This window comes from Marmota monax, unplaced genomic scaffold (assembly GCF_021218885.2).
Source record: "Marmota monax isolate L192 unplaced genomic scaffold, Marmota_monax_Labrador192_F-V1.1 WCK01_AAM20220418_F8-fsc00368, whole genome shotgun sequence".
In the NCBI taxonomy this organism is placed as follows: domain Eukaryota; kingdom Metazoa; phylum Chordata; class Mammalia; order Rodentia; family Sciuridae; genus Marmota; species Marmota monax.
Genome location: NW_026695118.1, coordinates 705,297 through 715,568, shown reverse-complemented (window position 1 = coordinate 715,568; position 10,272 = coordinate 705,297). Strand labels below are relative to the sequence as shown.

Sequence of the window (10,272 nt, the reverse complement as noted above, 5' to 3'; positions counted from 1 at the left end):
CCAACCATGAGGTAGTATTGCTCTTCTGGTTCTCTTGAGGTTGGGCTTTTCCTTATCAGGATGTGTATGTGGGGGGCTTAGTGGTTAGAAAGTTATTCAGAAAGACTGGCACAGTGGTGCAAGCCTGCAATGGTCATTATCAGAAGTTCAAGATGGTGGCTGTTTGGATAGCCCAGTTCTCTGATGCATTGTGATGAGCATAAGCTCCCCCCACTTTTTCTTTTTTTTTGTACTGGGGATTGAATTCAGGGGCACTCGACCACTGAGCCACATCCCCAGCCCTATTTTGTATTTTATTTAGAGTCAGGGTCTCACTGAGTTGCTTAGTACCTTGCCATTGCTGAAGCTGGCTTTGAACTCACTATCCTCCTGTCTCAGCCTCCTGTAACCCCTGCTGGGATTACAGGCTTGCACTACTGCCCCAGCCTTGCAACTCTTTTTGAAAGGTGCAAAAGATGCTTAGTGGGACTTGGAAATCCTTGCATGTTAGGAACAACCACAGCCCCTCCTGCATGTCCACAGGTGGCATTTGCTACTGATGTCAGTGTTTTGCATTCCATGTTCTGTCATTTTGCCTGTATCCAGTACTTCTCATTTTTCTAAATGAAAAACAATAAACCTGACTTAAAAAAAAAAAAAAAAGAGGCTGGAGTTGTGGCTCAGCGGTAGAGTGCTCACCTAGCAGTGTGAGGTGCTGGCTTTGTTCCTCAGCACCACATTAAAAATGAATAAATAGGGGCTGGGGATGTGGCTCAAGCGGTAGCGTGCTCGCCTGGCATGCGTGAGGCCCAGGTTCGATCCTCAGCACCACATACAAACAAAGATATTGTGTCCGCGGAAAACTAAAAAATAAATATTAAAAAATTCTCTCTCTCTAAAAAAAAATGAATAAATAAAAGGTATTGTGTCCAACTACAACTAAAAAATAAATAAATAAAAACAGATGAACAGTCACAAAGTAAGTAGATTCTAGGAAAAGTGTTGAAAAAAAATTAGAATCTGTTTTCTGTTTACTGCTCCCTGAATGAAACAAGAATATCTATAGATCATAGACAAATCTCATATTTCAAGGCACATTTCTGAAGGGTTTTTTTTTTTTTTTTGGTTCTGGGGCTTAACCCAGGATTGCTCTACTAATGAACTATGTCCCCAGTCCTTTTTCACTTTTTATTTTGAAGCAGGGGTCTTGCTAAGTTGGTGAAGCTGGCCTTTAACTACAGATCCTGCTCAGCTTCCTGGGTCATTGGAATTGCAGGCTTGCATCACTGTGCCAGTTTTTCTGAATAACTTTCTAACCATTAGAAATATCTGTCAAGAAAGCGCATGACTTGAAGGACTGAATTCCCTCCCCTGGAGGTGTCCAGAATTAGAGCCAACTGCCCTTTCCCTTCTCCTTCCACAGTCCTCCATTTAAAGCGGTCACACTGATTGCTCTGTGTGGTGTGAGAATTCTATCATGTTCTGTTCCTCTGTTCACTTCCACAGGGGCATTTTGGAGGACAGAGACTAGACTGGGTATCCTTAAATCGCCCTTCTTGCCTCCCACTCTCACCAACCATGCGAAGTTTGTTATATAGTGAAATGCTTAGGAAATGTTTTGGGAATCAAGCAAACTGAACTTAGAGCAGTGTTTTTTTCCCTCCTGGGCTGAATCATTTGAGGAGCTTTCTAAGAAAAATCTCAAGCCCTGGCTATACCTCAGACCCAGTGAGCCTTCAGGGAAGAGAGGGTATGACTTCATATTTTTGTTGTGGTGGTGGTGTTAGAGATTGAACCCAGGGCCTCACACTTGCTTGGCAAACACTCTTACCAAGGAATTACATCCCCGGGCCTTTTAATTTTTTCATTTTGAGACAGGGTCTTGATAAATTGCTCAGACTGGTCTTGAACTTATGATGCTCTTGCCCCAGCCTCTGAAAGTCTCTTCGATTACAGATGTGTGCCACTGCACCCAGCTGCAGCCCTCCACTAGGCATGTAGTCTAGGCAGAATGTCCTTCCAGACTTGCTCTTTGGTTGTTTTCCCCTCTCTCTTGTCTCTGTGTAAGGGGAATCATGTGAGGGCTCTTGTTGTGTAGAATATGTAGGGACCAGCTCTAGGAGAATATTTTTGAATGTTCCCCTGGTGATCAGAATGTGCAGCTAAGTCAAAACCACTTAAAGAGATATGTGACCATCTGTCAGGGGTGTTAAATTTAATATGCTATCATTCTGGAAATATGTATAATTTTATAATTATCTAATACTTTACAGTTTTGAGAGTGCCATGAACTTTTAGAAATTTAATAAAGATTTAGAGCTGGACGTGATGCCATGTGCCTAGAGGCTGAGATAGGAAGAGGACATGGGTCTAGGAGTTCAAGGCCAGTTTGTGCAACATAACAAGATGCTGTCACAAAAAAGAAATTTAATAAAGATAGTATGATCTGGGGCTGGGGATGTGGCTCAAGCGGTAGCGCGCTCGCCTGGCATGCGTGCGGCCCGGGTTCGATCCTCAGCACCACATACAACCAAAGATGTTGTGTCCGCCGAAAACTAAAATAAATAAATAAACATTAAAAAATTCTTTAAAAAAAAAAAAAAAAAAAGATAGTATGATCTAGTGGGAGACAAAGATATGTCCCAAATAATACCAGGAAGTCAGCAGAATGTGCGTGTGTGGTACTTGGAGTCAGGGAAAATGCTGAGTATGTCATTTGGAGCAACAGCAGCTGAAAGGAAGCCCAGGGTGGTGGAAGGAAGTAACCACAGATGTGGGTAGAGGGTCACAGGATCCTACAGGGGCCACTGCAACTTGGTAAAGCTGTTAGATGTTCACCGGCAGAAGAGGAACTGTATTTTATGGTCAGGAGAGTTTATGGTCATTGATTACACCTGCTTGCATGGAGGATGGATGTTTTGGTGTCAATAATGTGACGATAATGTGTTTTAAGAGTGGAGAGAGTTGAAGACTAAAAACTTAAACTTTAAAAAAATATTAACATAGTTAGCAAACTGAAATGTGATAGTATCTTTTAAAAATTGTTATTTTTATTTGTTCTACTTAGTTGTATATGAGGAAAAATGCATTTCAATTCATCAGACACAAAAGGAGCACAACATTTCAATTCTCTGGTCATACATGGTGTAGACATGCACCATTCCTGAAATCAAACATGTTCCTAGGGTAATGATGTCCATGTTATTCCACCATCTTTCCTACCCCCATAACCCTTCCCCATCCTCCCCTTTGCCCAATCCAAAGTTCCTCCATTCTTCCCATGGCCCCTCCCTCATCATAAATCAGCATCCACTAATCACACTGATTAGAGAAAACATTTAGCCTTTGGTTTTTTGGGATTGGCTTACTTCACTTAGCATAATATTCTCCATTTCCATCCATTTACTTGCAAATGCCATAATTTTTTTTGGTACTGGGGATTGAACTCAGGGTCACTTGACCACAGAGCCACATCCCTTATCCTATTTTGTATTTTATTAGAGACCTGGTCTCTCTGAGTTGCTTAGCACCTTGATAAATTCCGTAGGCTGGCTTTAAACTCACAATCCTCCTGCCTTCACCTCCGGAGCCACTGGGATTACAGGTGTATAATGCTGTAATTTTATTCCCTTTTAATGTTAATATTCCATTATGTATATATACCACAGTTTCTATTGATGGGCATCTAGATTGGTTCCACAGTTAGCTATTGTGAATTCAGCTGTTATAAATATTGATGCAGCTATGTCACTATAGTATGCTGATTTTAAGTCCTTTGGGTATAGACAATGCGTGGCATAGCTGGGTCAAATGGAGGTTCCATTCCAAGTTTTCTGAGGAATCTCCACACTGCTTTCCAAAGTGGTCGTTCAATTTCCAGTCCTTCCAGCAATGTAGGAGTGTACCTTTTTTCCCGCATCCTCTCCAACACTTATTATTGCTTGTATTCTTGATAACTGCCATTCTGACTGGGGTAAGATGAAATCTTACAGTAGTTTTCATTTGCATTTCTCTAATTACTAAAGATGTTGAACACTTTTCATATATTTGTTGATCATTTGTATATCTTCTTCTGAGAACTGTCTTTTCAGTTCCTTAGCCCATTTATTGATTGGGTTGTTTATTAATTTTTTGGTATTAAGTCTTTTGAATTCTTCATATATCCTGGAGATTAGTGTTCTTGAAATGTGATAGTATCTTTAAAAAACTAATGATTAGCCGTGGGTGATGGACCATACCTGTAATCCTCAGGATTCGAAAGTTCAAAGCCAGCCTCAGCAATTGAATGAAGCCCTAAGCAACTTCGCAAGACCCTGTCTCAAAACAAAAAAATAAAAAAGGGCTGGGAATATGGTTTAGTGGTTAAGCACTCCTTCCCTAAGGGAAGGGCAGGGGGAACACTCAATCCCTGGTACCAAACAACCAAAATAAACAAAACTAATGATTAAAAAAGTAATTCCACTTAAGCATTTGAGGCTTTTCTGAATAGAAGCTATCATTCTAGTACTGGGATGTAGAGGAAAATAAGGATTGAGGTACTAGGGGAGATTTGAGACCCTTCCTAGGACCCTAACCAGGTAGTTTGTGGCCAGTTACAGTAACCAACTCCCTTAACATGGCATCACTGTCAGGAGGTGCAAGGTCCTTACTTTGGAAACAAGACCCTCCCTAATGGAGCCTTACCAATCTCTCCAGCCATTCTCCTTTTAGGTCTGGGAGGATCTGGGTGCTTGGAGCTGTTTGAGGTCCCTCTTCTGCTCCTTTTAACTAATTTCGCCTTTCTCCAGCACCAGCTCAGACAAGGCCCCTGCCCTGACCCTGAGTGCACCCACATCCTTGCTCCCCTCTGGGGATAGCGAAGACATCTGTTCCACAGGGGCCAGCTGTTGGTCCTCCAGATCAGGTCGGTACCTGGGCATCTGCATCAGCACAGGCCCTGTCTGGACTCCAGGTGGCAGCCGGCCAACCTGAGCGCGCTGCGGAGAGTTTGGGAGGGCGAGTGATTGAGCAAACGAAGGATGTGTGGGGGGCGAAGAGCGAGAGCGCCCATGATGAGAGCTGAGAGCAGGCGGGTGTGTGAATGGGGAGTAAGTGAACACCAGGTGAGCCGACGACCTGCTGAGTGACCCGCAGAGGCAAAGCGCGCGAAGTCGGCAATGAGCTGGCGGGCTGTGGTGACAAGAAGCAGTGACTGGCTACCGCGAGCCGATAGCTCGGTCTGAGGCCGGAGAGCTCCAGCCACGCCGAGCCACGTGGCTGAGGCTGGTCCCTGAGGCTGGGCGAGGCCTGACAGGGGCGGTTGATGGGCGGGGTGCGGCCGCCAAGGGGCGTGGCCATGCTGCGCATGGGCGTGACGGTGCGGGTTGGGGGCGTGGTCCTCCCGCTCGTGGGAGGGGCGATCCCGGAGGGGCGGGGCGAGGCAGGGTTGGCGGCGGGCGCGGGAGGAAGTCACGTGGGCGAGCGGGCTCACATGACTGGCCGCGCTATGGACCCGCTGCCCGCGGCGGCAGTCGCGTCTTCAACTGAGGCGGAGGCTGACGAGGAGGCGGATCCCTTGGCGGCAGGTACGGCGCGGGTTGCTCCCTGTTGTTAGTGCGCAGCCGGAGACCCTATGCGACTGTCGCCGGGCCGCTGGGGACACTTCCTCCCCGCGCCCCTTCCTGCTCAGGAGAGTGGCGCGCTGCAGAGGGGCCACCTGTCCTGGGCCATACCTGGCCAGCTCCTGTCGGTGTCCCGCGCTCTTGGCCCGGTGGTGGAGGTCAGCCTCGCCCGCTCTGCCTGGGGTCCTTTGGACAGTGTCTCCGCGTTCCGCCCCTGGGGAAGGCGACGCTTGCGGTACTCAGCGCTTGGCTGGGGAGGGCTCCGGCGAGGGACCTGGGTTTCTCCTCCGAATGCTCAGAGGCACGACCGGCGTTCTTCTGAGGGATTACGCTCGTGTCTGAGTTTGGCAGCACGCTCCTCGGTTTGGGTGTCCTTTCCTGTGACCACTTCTCTGTGTAGGCTTGCGGGTGGTGCTGGCGGGAGATACTATTCTTCTTGGCAGGGGTCTAGGTTGGGGACTCGGCTTGGCCGGCTTTGGCTAGGTGTCACCCAGAAGCTGGTCCAGATGAATGAGTGAGTTTGGAGGTTTGGAGACGGGTTCTTCCCTAAGGGAAGGGCAGGGGGAACAGCGAGAAAGCAGGGGGAGGGGTAGTGAGAGTGCGTTTGACTTGGGGTCTTTTTTTCTTTTGTTTTTGGTACCAGGGATTAACCCCGGGACTCTTTACCACTGAGCCACATCCCCAGACCTTAATTAAAATTTTAATTTTGAGACAGGGTCTCGCCAAGTTGCTGAGCCTAGCTTTAAACTTGCGATCCTCCTGCCTCAGCCTGCTGAGCCACTGGAATTACAGGCGTGCATCACCACGCCCCGCTGATTAAGGGTCTTTACGTCAGTTAATCGTCAAACGTAGCCTGGCGCGTGCCTGTAATTCCAGCCACTGGGAAGACTGAGGTAGGAGGATCGCAAGTTCCAGGCCTCAGAAACTTGGCAAGGCCCTAAGCAACTTATGGAGACCCTGTCTCAAAATAAAAAGGGCTGGGGATGTTGTTTACTGGTAACATTCCTGGGTTCAGTCCCAGAACTGAAAAAACAAAACAAAAAACCCCCAAGTCTAGGCAGAACGCCCTGCCTTTAATTATTTTTTCCCTCTCACTGGAGTCTGTGTAAGGGGAAGCATGTGACAGCTCTTGTTGGGTAGAACATTGTGTTCATGAGGTCACATGGTGGATCTCAGTGTGGACCCACCTATACCAGGGCCCTAGTCTGGACCCCCTGGGAGGCTGTGACTGGACTGAGAGCTTGCTTTTACCTGACTTGTGAAGCAGCAGGGGAGGTAGTTCAGTAGTCTCTTTGCAAAAGAGGGAGTGCCACAAAAGTTTCATATTGGACTCATTTAATGACTGCCATTATGGTGTGATTTGCTGATAACTTGAGCTCTGGACTCCCCTGGAGCTGTTTTCTCTTTGACTTTGCCTGGACTCCCTACAGGTAGTTGTCCTTCCTTGCCTGGGCGGTGATTGTATCAGGACTGCTCATTTTGTCCATAACCATGTCACACTCTACAGTGCCGTGCTTCACCATGTACACAGTATTCTTTCAGCCGATTGAGTCTTAACAGTGGGATCCACAGGCTCCTGGTATGTAGCCTGTCAATTCATTCCATTTGATTACTGGCGCTCATCCTGGCAGGGAGGTGAAGTAATGCAGCAAACCATTTTTACCTTGGGAAAACTAACCAGAGATTAGTAACTTGCCCAAAGTCACTAATGGTGGTTCCAGGGAGTGTATCTTGGTGGGACCCTGGCTGGGTGGACAGGGGTCAGAAAACCTGAGCCTTTGAAAATGAGAGATATGTTTCATACTTCCACAAGGTTCATTTTGATTTCTTGGAGAAGTATGTCTTCTGGGTGTATAGTGAATTTCCTCTTCTCTGTCTTCTGCCTACACCATTGGAGCCACTGATAATATTTATATGTGGACTTTGAGGTCTCCATCTTTGTAGAGCCTTTGGGATGGGTAGAAAAGATTATAGTGCTCATTGTAGTTTTCATTTCTTGAGTCTTATTACTTTATGGTGATTTTAAATATATGCTTTGAATGCTCTATAGGCTAACTCCCATCTTAAAACATTTAATTATGCAATGCGTGGATGAACACATTTTCCTTAAATGTGTTAAAACAATATAGAATGTTGCAGTTTAAGTAAAAGTTCCTCCCCAATTGCAGTCACTTCATCCTTTTCCAGAGAGGTGTTTTCAATTCAGGATGGATTTTTTTTTTCAGATCTGTTTCTCTCTCCCCCCCCCCCCCAAGAACAGAATTTTATTTTGCAATGATGAAGATGGACAGAGAATATCAACTTTTATTTCTTTTTATTCTAATTAGTTATACATGCCAGTAGAATGCATTTTGACACATTATACATAAATGCAGTATAACTTCTCATTCTTCTGGTTGTACATGATGTGTAGTTATACTGGTTGTGCAGTCATATTTGCACACAGGGGGTTGTACAGTCATATTTACACACAGGGTAACTATTTTTGTATTTTATGCATGGATGTACTCAGAAATTTATGGTTCTTGCTGGGTGCTGTGATGCACATTTATAATCCCAGTGACTGAGGAGGCTGAGGCAGAAGGATCACAAGTTTGAGGACAGCTGCAGCAACTTAGTGGAGCCCTAAGCAACTTAATGAGATCTTGTCTTAAAATAAAAAAAGGGGAGGGTGCTGGGGATGTAGCTTAATGCTAAAGTGCCCCTGAATCATCAATCCCCAGTACCAAAAAAAAAGGAAAGAAATACTTGTACATATCTGTCATTTCCTTAGGTAGTGAATTCATTTTCTGTTGAGGCCATAACAAAATACCACAAATTTAGTGGCTTAAACAATGTAAATTTGGGGCTGGGTATGTGGCTCAAGCGGTAGCGCGCTCGCCTGGCATGCGTGCGGCCCAGGTTCGATCCTCAGCACCACATACAAACAAAGATGTTGTGCCCGCCGATAACTGAAAAATAAATATTGAAATTCTCTCTCTCTACCTCTCTCTCTTTAAAAAAAATAAATAAATAAACAATGTAAATTTATCATCTCGCAGTTCTGGAGGTCAGCAGCCCAAAATAAGTTCCACCGGGCTGAAGTCCAGGTAGAATCTGTTTCCTGCCTTTCCAGCTTCAAGAGACACCTGCATTCCTTGGCCAGTGGTAACCTTGTGCACATCTCTCTCTGTGTGCTGCTGCCTCTCCTGTTCTCTTGTCTACTTTTTCCACTTTTAAGGACCTCTGTGATTATGTTGGGTCTTCTAAATAATCTAGGATAATCTCCCTAATTTTACATCAGCTGATTAGCAATCTCATTTTCACTGCAACCTGAATTCCCTTTACCATGCAAATTCCCTTTACCATAAGCCCTGAGGATTAGGATTTGGACATATTTGGAATCTGTTATCCTGCAGGCCACTGGAAGATGTCCTAGGAGTTGACTTTTTCAGTCACAGGGCTTGCATAGTTTTTGTTGTATCAAATACCCACAAATTATCCTCCTTGATGGTTCTTTTTTTTATTTTTTTAAAGAGAGAGAGGGAATTTTTTAATATTTTTTAGTTTTCGGTGGACACAACATCTTTGTTTGCATGTGGTGCTGAGGATCGAACCCGGGCCACACGCATGCCAGGCAAGCTTGCTACCGCTTGAGCCACATCCCCAGCCCTTTTTTTTTGTTTTAATTGTTACTGGAACTTGAACCTGGGGATACTTTACTACTGAGCTACGTCTCCAGCCCTTTTTATTTTTATTTATTTTTAATTTTGCGACGGGGTCTTGCTGAGTAGCTGAGGGTCTTGATAAGTTTCTCAGGCTGTCCTCCAATTTGCAATCCTCCTGCATCAGCCTCATGAATCACTGGGATTACAGGCATTTGCCACCACACCAGACTCCATGGTTGTTCTTACCATCTTGTACTAGAACAGCAATGTGTTAAAAGGGTCCTTTCCCTGTAATATCATCAAAATTAAATGTGTAGGGCTGGGATTGTGGCTCAGTGGTAGAGTACTTGCCTAGCATGTGGGAAGCACTGGTTTTGAGTCTCAGCACCACATCTAAATAAATAAAATAAAGATCCATCGACAACTAAAAAAAAAAATGTAAAAAAAAAAAAGATGAGAGTAGCAATATTGTATATATTTAAAAAAATTAAGTGTGTGTGTGTGTGTGTGTGTGTTTTTTATACTGGGGACTGAACCCAGAGGTGCTTGATCACTGAGCCACATCCCTATCCCTTTTTATTTTTCTTTTTGAGACAGCATCTCACTAAATTGCTGAAGCTGGCCTCAAACTTGCGATCCTCCTGTCTTAGCCTCCTGAGTTGCTGGGAGTAGAGGTGTGCACCACCATGCCCAGCTAAATATCATTTTTTAAAACTCCCTTTGAATGTAGAAAAAAAAAAAGAAGGTTTTCCATTTTTGTATTAGTCTGTATTTTCTTGGTTAAGCACACGGTGTAGATTCTTGTAGTATTTTGTTGTCTGGGGTCGCTGACTTGGCTATTTCTGTCTTTTGCCCATTTTTTTATGGGGCCCTCTTTCCCCCCTTTATGAGTTTGTAGCGCCTATTTCCTTGTGGATAGCAGCACCACTGGAGCATCCTGTTCCTGGCAGTGCAGGATGAGTCCATTGCAGGAGCCTTCAGGTTCTAAAGCTCAGCTGTTGTGACTTAGAATAGAACAAAGAGTGGTATGTGTGCCTGATCATACA

The 10,272-nt window shown here is 45.1% G+C and overlaps 1 protein-coding gene across 3 annotated transcripts in view; it reads left to right on the top strand.

Annotated features, from left to right (window-relative positions):
• The first annotated feature begins 5,414 nt into the window (after positions 1–5,414).
• Snx8 (sorting nexin 8) overlaps positions 5,415–10,272 on the top strand; it is a 42,871-nt gene continuing 38,013 nt past the window's right edge. For all 3 annotated transcript variants that reach the window (XM_046428158.2, XM_058573848.1, XM_058573846.1), the window contains exon 1: positions 5,415–5,543. In XM_046428158.2, coding sequence (XP_046284114.1) covers positions 5,450–5,543 — 94 coding nt within the window. In that variant the 5' untranslated portion in view covers positions 5,415–5,449. The remainder of the gene's footprint in view (positions 5,544–10,272) is intronic.